Below are 17,683 nucleotides of genomic sequence, written 5' to 3' on the forward strand. Positions count from 1 at the left end.
TCTCCGAGGGGCGGGCGGGGCGGCTTGGGGCGGCTCGGGCAGCAGGCTCGGCGGGGGTAGGGGGGCCGCCGCCTCCCCTGCCCCCACCGAGGTCCCAAGGGGAGGGGATCCCTAGGCGGGAGGCCTGTCCCTTTAAGGAGGCGGCCCTGCCTGGGTGTGCCCGTCTCCATGGTTACCCCGGTGCAGGCGGCGGGCGCCGGAGGAAGGGAGGGAGGCTGCCTCCTCTCCCCGACAGACCGCGGGAGCTGCGGGGACCCGGCGCCGAGCGGAGCCCGAGCGGGAGCCGACCCGCAGCCGAAACGGGAGCCGCTGCCGCTGCTGCCGCCGCCGCGAGCGGAAGGTGCGGAGAGCGCGGCGAGCGCCGAGTCTGGAGCCCGGCATTCGTGGGCGGCCAGGACGCGAGAGGCCGCGCGCCATGCTCCGGGCCCCGACGGCGGGGACGCCCCCTCGCGCACCGGCTGCTGGCCGGGCCTGCGAACCCGGGGTGGGTTTCAGCCTCCGACGGCTGCGCTAGGGGGCGCGGGGCCCGGTGGGGGGCGGCCGAGCTGGGCGCCCTCCCCCGGCGCTGAGCCCCCGCGCCCCGGAGGGATGGGGCAGGCGGCCACGGCCGCCTAAGATGCCGGCCATGCGGGGACTCCTGGCGCCGCAGAACACCTTCCTGGACACCATCGCCACGCGCTTCGACGGCACGCGTGAGTCTGACCTTCACTCCACTGGCTCCCAGAGAAGCCGTTCCCTGCCAGGGTTCCCGCAGGTCCCGCTCCCCGACATCTCAGCCTGGCTCCTTCCTGTTCTCACCCTCTGTCCCCAACGCCCTGATTGTAGCGGGGACCACCATCTCCTTCCAGACGCCGTTTCCCAAAAGGTCCAGGGTCAACTTTACACGAGGCTGGGCAAGACGGCCAGAAGTCTCAGGGTTTGGGGCCCCGGATGCTATTTGTTTGCTAGAGATCGAACCCCTACCTAGTCAATCTAACCCACCCTGTTCCTGAGTCTGGCGCTATCCCACCGACTAACATAGAAGTGGAGGGGCGGGGTGGGGGGGTGAGGGAGAGGAGCGGTGCTCAGGGACAGCCGGAGGGTTCAAAAATCAGATTTAGGAAAAAGGTTTGCAAAGGAGGTAGAGTAGGCGGGATTTGGGAGCGCACTGTTTGTCCAAGCTCACCTCACCGCCTGAACTCACCAGCCTAAACCCAAAGGACCCCTCTAGACCCCCAAAGATAGGTTTGGGTATTCCTACCAAGATTGGGGAAGTTTGGAGTAGGCGACCAGAGCTTCTGGATCCTGGGTTTCCAGGGCTCTGAGCACAGGGAAAGTCGTGAAAACCCCCTCCCTCCTTCTCCTGCTCCCTCACACTCACCCCCAGTGGGGCTTCCCAGCTCTCTGCTTGGCACACTTCATGGTCTTGCAGTTCCTGATAGGTGGTGGGAGCCCATCACTGAGCAGCCCCCTGCCCCAATACACACACACACACACACACACACACACACACACACACACACACTGGCTTCTCCATCCTGCAGCCTGCTGATTCAGTGCCCCCACTCCCCAATACATTGTTGGCTTCAGGCAGTGCTGTGCAGCTACCATGCTTACACCCCCATTTTTGATCACATTCACTAATTCCTGAGCCCCGTCAGGCAGCTGGGGTTCAAAAAAGTGCAGGCTGAATGGTGGCCTGGACCGCCTCCCATCCAGGTGGGTTCCAGTGAGAGGAGCCAGACAGCCATGAATGGACCTGGCAGAGGTATGAGTGGGGCTGTGGCTGCCTAGGACTGGTTGTGCAGCCCTCTTTGGGCATCCCAGCCCTACCCTATACCCCAAGCTGCTCAGGACTCGGTCCAGAGGGCACAGTTCCCACACAGGGCCGCATTCACCAACCTCGGTGTTGATTCCTGAATATACACATACACACGTGGCTAGGAGTGGACCCTTGCAGGGCACTGGTACACAGGTGACACACTGATTCCTGTTTATAAACCACACCTGCCTGCCCTAACCCCCAGCCACACACACACACACACACACACATGCGCGCGCGCGCGCACACACACACGCACACACATACACACACACACACACACACACACAGAATTCTTGGGTTTCGTGACACCCACCCTTTGGTTGCAGGCATTTAGGAAAGAGGGGTGGTAGACCCTGTGCCCCTCTACCCCATGCCTCCTCTGAGAGGTGCTCTCTTGCAGACAGTAACTTCGTGCTGGGCAATGCCCAGGTGGCGGGGCTCTTCCCCGTGGTCTACTGCTCTGATGGCTTCTGCGACCTCACGGGTTTCTCCCGGGCCGAGGTCATGCAGCGGGGCTGCGCCTGCTCCTTCCTCTATGGGCCAGACACCAGTGAGCTTGTCCGCCAACAGATCCGCAAGGCGCTGGATGAGCACAAGGAGTTCAAGGCTGAGCTGATCCTGTACCGGAAGAGCGGTGAGGGGCCACCTGGCCAGCCCACCTCACTTTTGAGGCCTCACCCAGCCTGGCACCCACCCCATCCACTGCCCTTGTGTTCCATCCCCATCTTCTCCATCTCCCCATCCCATCCTGTCTTCCCACATCCCCTTACTTTCCCCGCCCCATCCACTGTCCCTTGGCTTCTCTCTCTTCCATCCCCACCTCAGCCTCAGTCTCCACTCAATTTCCGATCTTGAGTTTCCCAATTAAGCGGAAAAATGTCCCGGTCTCAGTAGGACAGGTCTATGAACACACATGTCTGATGGTCATCTCTGCTCTCCTTTGCCTTCCCCCACCCTCTCTGTTCCATCAAGCCCTGTCCTAAATGGAGCCAGGCCGCCGCTCCACTCCCAGAAAAGCCCCCATCCTGCTTGTGTCTTGGGGGGGGCGGGGTGGCAGTGGAACCTCTGTCACCTCGGGCAAGGTGGAGAACAGGAGCTAGGCTAAGTCTGTCTTTGTGCCCAGGGCTCCCATTCTGGTGTCTCCTCGATGTGATACCCATAAAGAATGAGAAAGGGGAGGTGGCCCTCTTCCTGGTCTCTCACAAGGATATCAGTGACACCAAGAACCGAGGGGGCCCTGACAATTGGAAGGAGACAGGTGGGTGCCCGTGGGGCTGTTGATTTTAGCTGCTGTGGGTGGGGCCTTGGCACCCAGCTTGGGCTCATGGGTCCCCCCACCCTCTTGCACTCACTGAGTCCCACTTTGCTGGGTGAGAGGCCTGTGCTGCTCTCATCTCCACATGCCCAGATATGGAACGCTTGTTTCCAAAGAGACCAGTTGAGACAAAGTTGGAGTTTTGAAGTCAACTTTACTAAGAAACGGAAAGCAAACAAACTCCGCTAGTGCCCGCAAAGTACCATTTTCGGACCAATTAGTGGGGCCCAGTGCAGACCCACTTGGTACCTTTCCCTCACACAGAGCTGACTGGGAGTCCCATCCAAAGCCCTCTTTTAGTCCCTGGGACCTTTCCCCTCTTGTATCCTCCAAGGACCGGGGAGGCCTTACGGCCAGCTCACAAGGCTGTCACTGGGGGCAGCTGGGGATGCTAGGGGTACTCTCCATCCCCCCTACCCACCCCCCAGCCCTGGGAACCACCTCCCCACTCCTGTCTCAGGCCTTTCCCTATGGAGATCCTCTCCAGCCTTTGCCTTAATCCAGACCTCCTTCTCCTGCAAGTTGGCATGGGGAAGAGTGTCTGTAAGTGCCCCTGGAAGTAAGGATGCTGGAGCCCCCAACTCTAAACAGACTAACCAGTCAATGAGTCAGACTGGCCCAGGTCATGGGCCAGAAACTGGTGTCCTCCACACAAGACCCTAGCTAGGGGGTGTGGGCACTCCCCCCACCATCCTCACAGGCCCCTCTTTTGCAGGTGGTGGCCGGCGCCGATATGGCCGGGCAGGAGCCAAAGGCTTCAATGCCAACCGGCGGCGGAGCCGGGCTGTGCTCTACCACCTGTCTGGGCACCTGCAGAAGCAGCCCAAGGGCAAGCACAAGCTCAATAAGGTGGATTGCGCATAAGGGTGTGTGTTTGGGGGGCAGGGCACCATAGGGGCAGGCTGAGGAGATGGAGGAGGGGAACTAAGCCCAGCACAGAGAGGATGTCCAGGGGACCACCCAGGCCCCACCAGCACTTTGGGGTTGTGACTGAGGGAGGGAATGTCAGATGCCTGATCCATCAAAGATAGAGTCTTGGCCCTGGAGTCAGATGGGACTTGGATCAATGTCGGCTCTTCCCCTAAACGGCTGTGTGCCCTCAGCTAAGTCAGTGGGCTCTCTGATCCTCAGTCTTTTGATCTGTAACATGAGGGCTCTAATGCCCGTGTCAGAGGTTGCTTTGAGTATGCAGGGAGAGAAAGGAGGTGGCTGCCTGTCCCAGACCCTATCCAACTCAGCTTCTATAAATTTCCTGTCCTCCCTGGCTGGACCTGCCCTGCCCCCCTCAGGGGGTGTTTGGGGAGAAGCCAAACTTGCCTGAGTACAAAGTAGCAGCCATCCGAAAGTCACCCTTCATCCTGCTGCACTGTGGGGCACTGAGGGCCACTTGGGACGGCTTCATCCTGCTTGCCACCCTCTACGTGGCTGTCACCGTGCCCTACAGCGTGTGTGTGAGCACAGCCCGGGAGCCCAGCGCCGCCCGCAGTGCCCCCAGCGTCTGTGATCTGGCTGTGGAGGTCCTCTTCATTCTTGGTACGTGTGCCCTGTGCCTCCCACCCCACCCCACGCCGGGCACCCCTTGGGCTTTGATGGGGATAGTCTGCATGGCTTCCTGTGCCTGCTGACAAGTGTCCCCCACGCCCTCCCCCTGTTTGTGACCTGTGGGCTTTGAAATCAAACCTAAGTTCCAAACATACCTCTACTGCTAATGGGTTATATGACCCTGAGCTGATGATAGCCTCTCCAAGTCTCAGTTTCTCCCTCCATCAAGTGGGCATAACAGTATCCACCCTTTAGAGTTCTGTATGAACTACGATGGTAGGGGGCCCCAGGCCATGTCAGATACCCAGTAAAGTGTCAATGCCCAGTAAGGTGTGGCCCCTCCGCTACCCCATGCTGAGTCCCACCCCAACTTCTTGCAGACATCGTGCTGAATTTCCGCACCACGTTTGTGTCCAAGTCAGGCCAGGTGGTATTTGCCCCAAAGTCCATTTGCCTCCACTACGTCACCACTTGGTTCCTGCTGGATGTCATCGCGGCGCTGCCCTTTGACCTGCTACATGCCTTCAAGGTCAACGTGGTCAGTGTGGCTGGATTGGGTGGGCTTTGGGGCAGGGCTGGCGGGGCCGGCCCTGGGGTGACCTCCCTGTCTCCCCCCACCTCAGTACTTTGGGGCCCACCTGCTGAAGACGGTGCGGCTGCTGCGGCTGCTGCGGCTGCTCCCGCGGCTGGACCGCTACTCGCAGTACAGTGCTGTGGTGCTCACCCTGCTCATGGCTGTGTTCGCCCTGCTCGCCCACTGGGTGGCCTGCGTCTGGTTCTACATCGGCCAGCTGGAGATCGAGAGCAGTGCCTCGGAGCTGCCGGAGATCGGTACCAGAGGCTTCCAGCGAGCGGTGGGGGGGAGGGGAGAGTGTGTGTGTACATATGTAACAGAGGAATATGTCTGCTCGAGTGTGTGTGTGTCAGGGAAATGTGAGTCCACGGGTGTGTTTGTGAGCTGATATGGGGGGTCAGGGATGTGTGCAAGTCTGCATGTGTATCCGGGGCATACATGCAAGTAGGTGTGTGTTTGTGAGAAGAATGTGGGGGCTGGTGTGTGTGTGTGTGTGTGTGTATGTGTGTGTGTGCACACGTGCACACACGTGTGACTGTGACAGAGCCACTACCTTGAGGTAGGCCTGTTCTTCAGCAGCCAGGCATAGTGGAGAAAGCCTGGCGGGCTGCCCGGGGGAGTCCTACTCACCCATCATGCCCTCCTTGTGGCCTTAGCCTTTGTCACATTCTTCAGGCCTCTGCCCAGCTGAGAATCAACCCTTCTCAGGAGAAGGCCGTGCAGGGAGCCACTGCCCTCCTGGGTACCTCTGGTGCCTGGTGCTTTCGCACCACCCTCTCGGAATCCCGCCCCCCACACCTTGCCCTCTAAGGCCTTTCCCCACTCTTGTTATATGCAGGCCCATCCCTCTCAGCTGCTTCTCTGCCCTCCCCCAGACCTAAAATGCAGCCTTTCTCTCTGATCCGCTGGTGTACTCACTCTCCTTCACTTCACCTCTACTTCCACTCCTCCCTCTGCTCGCCTCCCACTCACATCTTAACTCCTGCCAGGAAGGCTCCCACCCCCACCTCTCCACCCAAAATGGTACCCGGCAGGTTGCAGTGACCTCCTAGGGCCAAACCCGCATCCCCTTGAAGTCCCTGTGGCACCTGACTCTGCTAACCACACCCATTTGAACTGCTCTACCCCTCTGCCCTGAGCAATGAGGCCCTCCATCAGCCTCCTCCGCCCTGGCCCTGTCTCCTCCCCTCACCTTGTCCCCTGTCATTCCATGGTGCCACTATACCAGCTCAACCTCCATCCTTCCTCTAACTCTGAACCATTCTGTTCCAGCCAGTTCTAACTCTTCATACCCTGAGGCTCCAAAACCCAACACACCTTCTCCCTCCCTTGCCCTCCAGCCCTCTGGTGGCTTCCCAGGAACTGGCCTGTAGTGCTTGTTCCAGTCCATGGGCAGCAAGCCAGCTGCTCAGATGGCCTTGCATGACCATCTGCTCCTTGGTGGGGTCACCAGGAGTCCAGCTGGGGCTTAGAAACGTGCTCCGATCAGTTCCCAGGGCCAAGGAGGCTCTTGCAAATCCTCTCTCCCTTGCCAAGCCCGCGGAGACTGGTGTGTGGCCCAGAGGCCCACTTGGATATTCCCCAAAGCTCTAGTTGCCGAGCATACAGAATCGGGCTGCTGCAGGCAGTGTCAGCTCCTTGGCACCTGCCCTTCCCAGAGGGAGGCTGTGATGGAGGCGGACAGGGCGACACGGTCAGTGGGCCAGAAGATAGATAATAGTGATGCAAAGCCCTGATCCCAAAGTGGGCTGAGACACCATATCCCCAGGTCAGTTTGCGCCCAAATAGGGCCACTCTTGAGTCTCCGGTCCCTGTGGCTCCTTTGTTCTGACCACCTCACAGAGGCTGCTCAGCTGATGGGAAGAATATCTTTGGCTCTTGGAGGGGCTCTGAGTCCCGCCATGGAGAACATGGGCAAGTGGGGGGCTGGCTGTTTTGCAGATATTCATATTAATTCTTGCACCCTAAGTTCTGGAGTAATTTCATTCTATTTTGGGCTGGTACTAGCTCACATTAGGGGAGTTTCCAAGTCCTTCTTCACATCATCTTCCCCTTCTTGTTTCTCCAGAGAAGCGACTCCCCAGCTGGGTCAGAGCCACACCCAGACCTCCCAGAGTCCAGCCCCAGAAGGGATTTCTGGAGGGGAAGTGGCGCCCCCTCCTGGTCTGGCTCTGGTCTGGCTCTGGGAGGTCCCTGCCCCCGGCTTCCCTGCCTGGGTTCTGCCTTGCTGTGGGTGGTGTAGACACAGAGTTCCTTCCCGCTATTCCCATTAGCCCCATAGAGATGGGCTGCATTTTCAAAAGATTGTACTAAATGCTGAGGGAGATCACTCGGGGCATTTCTCAACGAAAGCCACTGGCCTCCGGAACAGCTTCCCCGCACCACCAGCTCCAGGAGCTGCCAATGCCCCATGGCCAAGACAGAGAGGACAGGCCCCTCTGGAACCTTCCCCTCATCCTCCTGCTTCTCACCCCTTGCCGCCCACTCTCCTTACCTGGAACTGGCTTCAACTCGGGCCCAGCTGAAGAGCGACTGACGAGCTTGGCACGCTCCCGCGAATCCTTGCAGCACACGTCGAGTCACAGGAGAGCAAGTCCTCACCTTGGCTCAGGCCTTGACACATCTGTATGAACCGCACACTCCAGCTAAGCTGAGCGACTGCTTGCACGTGTCACCATCCCTAGGGATGGCCCAATATGTCCTTCCCTAGATCGGGAACAACCTTCTCTCAGTTTCTCTGAGTCAAAACTCTAGCCATCCTTGGAGACCAAACACCAATGTCCTCTCTTCTAGGGAGCCCTCTAGCCCTAACCCATAGCATGTCAGTTTGAGCCCCATCACATGGCCCTCGGACGTTGTGCATGAGGCACATGTTTGTGAGATCGCTGAATAAACAGGTCTGGGGGTGAGGAGGGGCGTAGAGATGGCAGGGAGAGTGTGTGTAAGGCGTTCGGGAGAGTGTGGAGCAGGGACGCTGGGTGTGTCAAGGTGGGAGGGGCAGAGCGCATGTGGAGAGGTGAGGTCCATTGCAGCCACAGACCCTGAGCCCCCTCTCTGCACCTGCCTTCTGTGTCTCCACCCTAGATCAGCCCTCTCTCCCTTGCTCCCCGTGACCCCCAGTTCTGCCAGGATCCCTGGGACCTCTCTGGACCCCAGGAACCCCCATCCAACACCCTAGAGTTCCCACAAGCTTCCAGCTGGGCTCAGAGTGACTGTGGGTAGCCAGAGCTCCTGAGACAGCCCAGTACTCAGCTCCACCTCCTGCCAAGTCCAAGCCAGAGAGTGTGGGATTGATGGGGGGAACTGGGGCACTCACTCTCAGCTTCTGCCCAGTGTCCCAGGCTGACCCATGTCTGCATGTGTGCTCAGGAGCCTCTGTGTGTGCACAGGTGCCTGCCTGTTTGTGGCCTTTGAGTGTGCTTACCTGTGTGCTCCTGTTCGCCTCGCCTGCCTGGCTGTCTGAGTGCAAGCACCTGTGTGCCCTTGTCTCTCTCCCAAGTGCGCTCAGGCTTTTCCTGTGTGAGTGGCTGTGGCTGTGCACCTGTGAATGTGCTCACACGTGTGTGTCCTCATCCTCTCAACTGCAGAGCACGTCTGTGGCCTTGATGGTGCATATGCATGCGTCCACGGTGTGCTTGAGAATGCGAACATGGGGTTGGGTGGTTTGTGTGGTCGTGGGAGGGGTGAGGGGGAAGCAGCCTTTGGGAGCAGGTGAGCCCAGAGAAAGAGCAAGAGGAGTCTGGGTGGACAGGGCAGAGGAGGTGGCCTCACCTCTCCGTCTCTGGGAACAAGACTGGCCGGTGCGGGCCCTGTGCTCCTCCAGCCGGCCCGTTGGCTGGGATCAGTGGCAGCCACGGGAGAGAGGGTGCAATGCACCTTGCTCCCTTCTTGGCACCAGCAGACGCCGGCTGGAGAGACGACAGCCTCGTCCTCACGTGCTTGTCTTGGTCAGGGTTGAGGGGGTGGACAGGGTGTGCTGGACCGGCAGAGGAGGAAAGTGGTGGGAAGACATGGGGGGGGGGTCTGCATCCACATGGCCCCCGCCCCGGGGGAAGCAGTGGGTACATGTGCGCCTGTGGTGTGGCAGTGCTGTCCCGCTTGCTTAGGTGTGCCCTGTCCCCTCCCCAGGCTGGCTGCAGGAGCTGGCCCGCCGACTCGAGACCCCCTACTACCTGGTGGGCCGCAGCCCTGTGGCAGGGAACAGCTCCGGCCAGAACGACAACTGTAGCAGCGTCAGCGGGGAGGCCAACAGGACGGGGCTGGAGCTCCTGGGCGGCCCCTCGCTACGCAGCGCCTACATCACCTCCCTCTACTTCGCGCTCAGCAGCCTCACCAGCGTGGGCTTTGGCAACGTGTCCGCCAACACGGACACCGAGAAGATCTTCTCCATCTGCACCATGCTCATTGGCGGTGAGGCCTGCTGCTCTCCCTGTCCTGGGCCCACTCTCAGACTTGTGGCTCCAGGTGGCCCCAACTCCCCGCCTCCCCCCAGGGCCCCAAGGTCCTTCTCAGAGGTTCTTCTGCTTTGGGGGACTGAAGGAACACAGAGCCAGGGCCAGGGGAGTCCCATGTGGCTGCAGGACTCCCTGCCACACAGTGGCCCGTGTCTTGCCTAGGAGACTTGGATGGTGGGAGGGAGGACAGATGTGTCCAGCGTGGTGTCAGGCCGGGCCTGGAGGTGACCCCCTCTCGCCACCCTCCCCAGCCCTGATGCACGCGGTGGTGTTTGGGAACGTGACGGCCATCATCCAGCGCATGTACGCCCGCCGCTTTCTGTACCACAGCCGCACCCGTGACCTCCGAGACTACATCCGCATCCACCGCATCCCCAAGCCCCTCAAGCAGCGCATGCTCGAGTACTTCCAGGCGACGTGGGCTGTGAACAACGGTATCGACACCACTGAGGTGCGCAGGCCTCCAGGGCTGGCCCTTCCAGCCTTTGCTCCTTCCAGGAGTATGCGCTTGGCCTAAAATTCCCAGGAGTGGGCTGGGGGGCAAGGAACACAAAATTCTGGCTTCTGCTCCCCAGGAGTGGGCAGTAGCATGGGGCAGAGCGCAGTCAAAAAGCCTTGAAGGCCTTTCTCCACCCTTGTTAGGCCTGGAGGCTCTGCTCACTGACATCCGGCTCTGGGCCTGGAGGAGGAAAGCCAAGCAGCTCACGGTGGGCTAAAGTGATGGGAGGGGGGCAGAGGCAGCCTCCCGCACTGCCGGTACAGGCTACAGGCACGGAGCCTCAGGTCCCTCCCACACTTCCCCTTGCTCCTAAGGCCAGTGGGATGGATGTAAAGAGGGCTGGCTGGAGGCTGCCTTGCATTCTGCCACCACTAACCTCCCCACCTGCTTCCCCCCCTGCAGCTGCTGCAGAGCCTCCCAGACGAGCTTCGCGCAGACATCGCCATGCACTTGCACAAGGAGGTTCTGCAGCTGCCTCTGTTTGAGGCTGCAAGCCGTGGCTGCCTGCGGGCACTGTCCCTGGCCCTGCGTCCGGCCTTCTGCACGCCTGGCGAGTACCTCATCCACCAAGGGGACGCTCTCCAGGCCCTCTACTTTGTCTGCTCCGGCTCCATGGAGGTGCTCAAGGGCGGCACCGTACTTGCCATCCTAGGTTTGTGAGGGCAGGAGAGGAAGCGGGGGTTTTGGGGGAGGTGGGTGGAACCAGGGCCCCATCAGCAGAAACGTGGACAGGGGGCACAGGCAAAGCCACCCGTGGAGAAACAGCCAGGACGGAGTCAGGAGAAGCCATGGCGCAAAGCTCCAAGCAGACAAAGCTCAAAGCAGACCCAGTGACCACTGGGTGGCAACACAAGGAGGTGTTCAAGGCTCCCTGAGTGAGTGGAGGACCACCAGCCTGCAGCCTATGAGGGGATGGGAGGGATCAGCAGTTCCTGCCAAGGAGAAAAATCCAATGCTAGGCATGGCAGTGTTGGAGAGAGTGCTTAGGCAGGGCTGCAAGAAGGGAATGAGAGCTGTTCTTGTGGGGCCCCTCCACCAGGTCAGGGGAGAGGGGGGTTGTGCTTTCCTAGGGCTGGTCACAGAGCAGGCCCAGGGCCCCAGCGGGCAACAGCAGGGCTCGGACTCTGCCTATATACTTCCCTTCTTGGCAAAAGAAAGAGGTGGAAATGGGTCGAGTCCCTGGACAAGGAAGAAGAGATTGCAGTTGTGGGATGGACGTCAGAATAATGCTGATCCCAAGGGTCTCACTGCGGGGCTGGCCCTTAGGTGTTTCAGCTCACACAAACCTCACAAAACCCCTGGCAGAGGCACTGGTGTCGTGCCTGTTCTGCACGGAAGGAGCAGGAGGCTTGGAGAGGTTCATGAATTGGCTGGTGGGGTTAGAACCTAGTCTGCCAACCCTAAGGCTTCAAACACTGTGCTTTCAGGAGCTCTGATCAAGGGAGCGCCGTGTCCCCAAGGAAGGGCACGATTTCAGGATGACAGGCTGTACACACCGGGCTTTAGGAAGGCACACGCAAAGCATTCCTGGAAACACAGAGCTGAGGGTGTCCGTGGCTGTGGGAGGCTCCCAGCAGCGACCCCAGCAGGCAGGAACTCTGTGACCTGTTTGGGTAATGGAGGGCCTCACAACAGGGGATGGAAGGGAGGTGAACCCTCGGCCAAATGCTTGTAGACTCACCGTGGGGGTGGCTGACGCCTGGAGGGGCTGAGGTTTGTCACCAACCTGGAGAATTAAGAAGACTAGATGCCCAGAAGCTACTGTGCGTCCCTCCCCGCTCCCCCGAGGAGGATGATCTACCAACAGGAAAAAGAAATACCATCAAGGGGGTCTTGGAGGTAAGAGAGGTGAGAGGCTGCCACACCTTTCACCTTGAGTCTTCTGGGAGTTTGGCTTCCCGACCTAGATGCCTTTTATGCCAGGACTCCCAGTAAACGGAATTATGGTCCCTCACATATGGCTGGCAGTCCTTGAGAAATGCTGGAGAAGTGGAGAGATTCGGAAGGGCAAACAGACAGATTTTGACAATTGCAGACTGGTCAAGACTGACGAGCGGATTATTAAACAGATGGTTTTCATCTCGGAGCCGAGGAAGCAGTGTGGCTGGGAGCTGGCATTGGTCCTGTAAGAACATCTCCTCACTGCTGCCACGCACCAGGTTGCAGAATAATCCTGTTCACTATTAAGACGAGCCTCAAGAATGTCCGCCACCTTCACCTCACTGCCTGCGTCCCCAGCACTGGAGCTTTTGCCACCTTTGATCCATCCTGTGCCTGCACACACGTTCCAGAGGAATTGTTTCCTCTGTTGACTTGATGGCTCCGGGTGCCCTGATGTATGCCTGGTTCCCCACAACCTGGTTTTCTGCTTTGCCTTCACTCCTGCCCCCACCTGCCTCCTTCGCTGGACATCCAGGGGCCTTCTGCCTGCTGCTGGCAGCTGAGGCTCACCGTGCAGCTCGTGGCGTCAATTCTGGCCCCTACCTCTGCGTATGAGCTAACAGCTAAGCACACACAGTCGGTTGTGGGGGAAGGAGGCAAGAGAAGAGAAGTGGGCTGGGTGACAGTACCAGGAAGACCTGAGGGGGCTGGAATGCTGAGCTGGAGGTTCTGGCTGCAATGCCGGCCTGGAGGGCAGTCTCTGGTCTGAGACTGATGGCATGGAGGCTCTGTCATTGGTCTTGTCCTATTTCTCAATTCTATCTCACCTCTTGGATGAAGACAAAAAATACACACTTCTCTTACTTCCAGATGACACACAGGAGAGAGAGCTCATTCATCAGATGAGCACATTGAGATCCAAACAGCTCTCAGAAGGAACCAGAAGGATGGCCCGAAACCAAGAAAATACAATTTAACAGCAATGCTTTCTACACTTAAGTTTGAGCAAAAGTCCGTGAACATTTACAGGAGCTGCTAAGCTCAGTCCTGCTGGCAGCACGAGCCAGCCCACGGTGGAGGGTGGCAGTGATCCATCTTCTTCCTTGAGGGTAAGGAAACGCTTTCCAATCTTGCGAACTCCGGCAGTGGGCTGAGCTGCCTTGTGAAGGCGGCTAGTGCTCTGCCTACGGCAGGCCGGCCGTCTCTGTTGGGAACAATCTACAGGGGACTCTTGTCCAGAGGGAGAGAAAGGAAACGAACTTTGATCGTCTCTGTGTCAGTCACTTTACCTACACTAACTCGCTTACTCCTCACATGTCCGTGATTGGAGGCACCCTAGTTCACTGATTGTAAGATGCACATTTTCCCCCTATAATTTAACATCTCTGAGATTGGGATACGGACTCTAATTGATGCCATTTTACAATTGCTGTCAGCCAGGTGGCAGTCCCAGCTGGGTGGTGGGAAAATCCTACATTGACACCTTCTGGTAAGATCAAGAAAGCACCAGGACCCAGTTCAGTACAAAATCCGTCCCGCAAGAACCAGGGTTCAGGGAGATGAAGAAGCGTGGCTGCCTGACCTCTTCACTGTGCCGTGCTGGCCACTAACCTGCTGGCTCCTGGATGAGCCCCACCTGAATCACCTGTGAGGCTTGAAAGATACCGGATTGTGGGGTCTCCTGCAGATGTTATAGGTAGAGATGGGGCCCGGGTTCCGATCTACAGACAGCCTCGGAACCACCAGAATTGTTGACCGCTCGTTAATCTCAGAGCTAAACTTCAGGTGTGTTTCAGGACAGTGGCTTCCATCCCGGAAGTGCTTGAGCTCCTGGGCCTCAGTGCTTTTCACTCCAAGTCTGTCTGAGGAGCCGGAGAGATAAGGAGCGGGGGTCGGCGGGAGCCTGGGCCCCTCTGCCCGTCTGGGTCTTGGCTCCGAAGGCCCCACTCCCCTCACAAGGGAAGCTCAGCTGCCTCTGCTTGACCCTCTGTGCGTGGGCTGAGGGGCAGGGCTTGCTGACCTCTACTTCCGCTTCCCAGGGAAGGGTGATCTGATTGGCTGTGAGCTGCCCCGGCGGGAACAGGTGGTCAAGGCCAATGCTGATGTAAAGGGGCTGACCTACTGCGTCCTGCAGTGTCTCCAGCTGACTGGGCTGCACGAGAGCCTCGCACTGTACCCCGAGTTTGCCCCACGCTTCAGCCGGGGCCTCCGAGGGGAGCTCAGCTACAACCTGGGTGCCGGCGGAGGCCCCGCAGAGGTGAGGGCACCGGGAATGTGTGCGGAGGGAGCTGGGGTGGTGGCTGGTGAAGTGGGCACAGGCTGGGGTTGGGGGAGGAGCCGTGTGAGCGCCTGGCCTGGTGTTAACACCCCCACACGTTGTGGGGGGTCTACACTCTCCCGTCTCCTGCCCCTTCATACCCACGCTGTCCTTTAGAGCCCAGTCCAGCCGTGCTCCGCCAGCCCTGCCGGCTCTCCCCGGCCCGCCCGAGACGGCCTGGCCTGGTCCACAGCGGAGTCTTAAGGGATGGAGGCTGAGGCCACACGTGAGGGATGGGGCCCCTGGGCAGGGCCGGGCACTAGTCCTCCAGGCTGCCTCGGAAGAGAGCCCTGCGGCTCTCCCTGCTTCCTCACCATGAGAGATGACTGCTCTGAGGGGCTTCGAATTTTCCTGGCTTCTACCACTAGTTCTAAACCAGTTTTTAGCACTGTGTTCTCCCGGATAGTTCGGTTAGCCTGAGGGACCAGGTAGAGGGGTGATGTATCCACATTTGGCTAGAATTTTGAAGGGCAGCAAATTCCTCCAGGGCTTGGTGGCTTTGTGGTGGCAGCAGAAGAGCAGTCCCCCACCCACCTCCTTTCACCGCCACGAGTAACAGCCTCTGCCTCCGAGGGTGGGAGATCTTGGGCATCCAGTTTAACAAAGATGGCTCCTTCAAGGGAGATGAGGTCACGGGGGGCAGGTGACTGGGACACGGTAGGGGTTATCCAGGCTGGTTCCCTGTGCCCCACTGTCCCCAGGCAGACACCAGCTCCTTGAGTGGTGACAACACCCTTATGTCCACACTGGAGGAGAAGGAGACGGATGGGGAGCAGGGCCCCGCGGCCTCACCGGCCCCAGCGGACGAGCCTTCCAGCCCCCTGCTGTCCCCCGGCTGCACATCCTCCTCTTCCGCTGCTAAGTTGCTATCCCCACGGCGAACCGCGCCCCGGCCCAGGCTAAGGAGCAGAGGACGGCCGGGCAGGGCAGGAGCTTCACAGGCTGAGGCCGGCCCCTCTGTTCACCCTCGAAGCCTAGAGGGTTTGCAGTTGCCCTCTGTACCGTGGAATGTACCCCCGGATCTGAGCCCCAGGTAAGCAGGCCCTGGGCCCCTGTGATCTGGCAAAGATGGTGGCGATAGCCCTGGGGTCCAGCCAGGCACATTCCTCCCCTGGGTGTCCATCCTTCCATCCTAACCGGTCCCAGCCTCCTCCACGAAGCCTTCCTGGACTCCACCTTCCTGCGGCCCCTCCCTAACCATTTGGTCCATGGCCATTTACTGCTCAGAATTCCCGCTGTGTCCTGTTGCTCACGCTTGGACCCCCCGGCAAAACTGCAAGCTCCTAGGGAAAGGGACCACGTGTTACCTTTCCTGGGCCCCGAACTCCAGGGAGCTCCTGTGTGTGGACACTAGGGCACCACAGTGGTTGCCCGTGGATTGATTTGTTGTCCTGGCACCCGTGTCCATAGGGTAGTAGATGGCATTGAGGATGGCTGTGGCTCCGACCAGCCCAAGTTCTCTTTCCGTGTGGGGCAGCCTGGCCCGGAATGCAGCAGCAGCCCCTCCCCTGGACCAGGTACTGAGGCCCGCTCCGAGGTTGGGGGGTGGGGGGGCGGCGGCAGGTGGGCAGGGCTGCCTCTCTGCCCTGCGCACCCCTGAGAAACCGGCGGGGTAAAGACTTCTTGCCTCTTGTCCTTCCCAGCCTGCATGGTTTGGGCATTTTGGTGGTTAAGACCAGCACTTTGGTGGTCGGGAAGGGGTTTGGATCCCTGCGGTCAGCTCTCCAGCAGCAAGATCTCGGTTCTCGCTCCAGCTTCTGGTCTGCAGTACGGTTGTCGTGCATGTTAAAGAAGATAATGTTGCTAAGACCCTGGGGAGGATAGAGGGCTAAGGGGGAAGCAGAATTGAAAGTGGTCCCCAGGCCACGCAGCCCCGAGAGCGGACCAGGTAATGAGCTCCTGGGAGCGGTCGTGTGTCTGGAGGACAGGCGCAGAGGGCAGCGTCCTGAGGGGGAAAGTGTGGGGCAGCGTGCCCAAGGGCTCCTTGCGGTTTGGGCAGAATTCGGCAACTGGGGCAAGGCTGGAAGTGGCCGTGGCTGGCATCAGGCCCTGCCAGGCCAGTGTGGTCTGTGCTAACTGGGGCAGAGGCCTGGACCCCATGCCTGGCCTCTTCCTGGTGCTGGCTGGTAACCCTAGTCTACTCTTTGCAGAAAACGGCCTGCTCACTGTCCCCCTCGGGCCCAGTGAGGCAAGGAACACAGACACACTGGACAAGCTGCGGCAGGCGGTGGGTGAGGGGCAAAGTGGAGGTGGGGAGGGGAGCCGAGGGGAGGGGGGCCGGCGCTGCCGTTGTGTGAGGTCCAGACTCCTCTCTAACCTCACCCTCTTTCCTGCCTCGCTTCCTAAAGGTGACAGAGCTGTCTGAGCAGGTGCTGCAGATGCGGGAGGGTCTGCAGTCACTTCGCCAGGCTGTGCAGCAAGTCCTGGCGCCCCACGGGGAGGGTCCTTGCCTTCGGGCATCGGGAGAGGGGCCGTGCCTAGCCGGCACCTCTGGGCTCCTGCAGCCTCTGTGTGTGGACACTGGGACATCCTCGTACTGCCTGCAGCCCCCAGCTGCCTCTGTCTTGAGTGGGACCTGGCCCCACCCTCGTCCAGGGCCCCCTCCCCTCGTAGCACCCTGGCCCTGGGGCCCCCCGGCCTCTCAGAGTTCCCCTTGGCCTCGAGCCACAGCTTTCTGGACCCCCACCTCTGACTCGGAGCCCCCGGCCTCAGCAGAGCTCTGCCCCGAGCCCAGTACCCCTGGCTCACCGGCCCCCGAGGAAGGGGCTAGGACTGGGCCCCCGGAACCCACTAACCAGGCCGAGGCTGCGAGTACTGGAGAGCCCCCGCCAGGGTCAGGGGGCCTGGCCTTGCCCTGGGAACCCCATAGCCTGGAGATGGTGCTTATCGGCTGCCACGGCTCTGGCACAGTCCAGTGGACCCAGGAAGAAGGCACGGGGGTCTGACTGCCAGCCCCAGAACCCAGTGTTGCCAGACACGCTGCCGTCTGCTGCTCTGCCCGAACTCGGGGCGGCAGAGAGTGGCAGCCGCTCCCCAGGACTCTGTGCTGGTCCCCGGCTCAGGGCAGGGAGCCTGAGACTTAAAGAGGGCCCGGCCCCTGACTCTCTGAGTGGGCTGGCGCTTCAGGGGCAGGCCCCAAGCTGGGAATCTTGGTGCCCCGCCTCAGCCTGCTCTCTGACCTGTCTCTGTCTGCAGGATGGAGGACAGGCCTGAGGCCGAGGGATTCTGCCATCCCCTGCATGTGTCCCTGCCTCACCAGTCCCATTTTTTATATTAAAAAATATATATAATAAAAAG

The 17,683-nt window shown here is 59.9% G+C and overlaps 1 protein-coding gene across 2 annotated transcripts; it reads left to right on the forward strand.

Moving 5' to 3' along the window:
* The first annotated feature begins 214 nt into the window (after window positions 1-214).
* Window positions 215-17,676, forward strand: KCNH3 (potassium voltage-gated channel subfamily H member 3). 2 transcript variants are annotated; one of them, XR_006204832.1, is made up of 16 exons: window positions 215-692; window positions 2,205-2,438; window positions 2,928-3,062; window positions 3,835-3,968; window positions 4,409-4,652; window positions 5,042-5,199; window positions 5,285-5,492; window positions 9,364-9,645; window positions 9,941-10,140; window positions 10,591-10,840; window positions 14,109-14,326; window positions 15,088-15,419; window positions 15,797-15,903; window positions 16,141-16,274; window positions 16,537-16,613; window positions 16,735-16,746. XR_006204832.1 is itself a non-coding variant. In XM_042946431.1 (15 exons), the coding sequence occupies exons 1-15, from the start codon at window positions 617-619 to the stop codon at window positions 17,329-17,331; spliced, it is 3,252 nt and encodes a 1,083-aa protein (XP_042802365.1). In that variant the 5' UTR covers window positions 216-616; the 3' UTR covers window positions 17,332-17,676. The 2 variants fall into 2 exon arrangements, 1 of the variants encoding a protein (XP_042802365.1); XM_042946431.1 differs by lacking the exon at window positions 16,141-16,274 and having other exon boundaries at window positions 216-692; window positions 16,735-17,676.
* Window positions 17,677-17,683: the final 7 nt, after the last annotated feature.

Source organism: Panthera leo, chromosome B4 (genome assembly GCF_018350215.1).
Source record: "Panthera leo isolate Ple1 chromosome B4, P.leo_Ple1_pat1.1, whole genome shotgun sequence".
NCBI lineage: Eukaryota > Metazoa > Chordata > Mammalia > Carnivora > Felidae > Panthera > Panthera leo.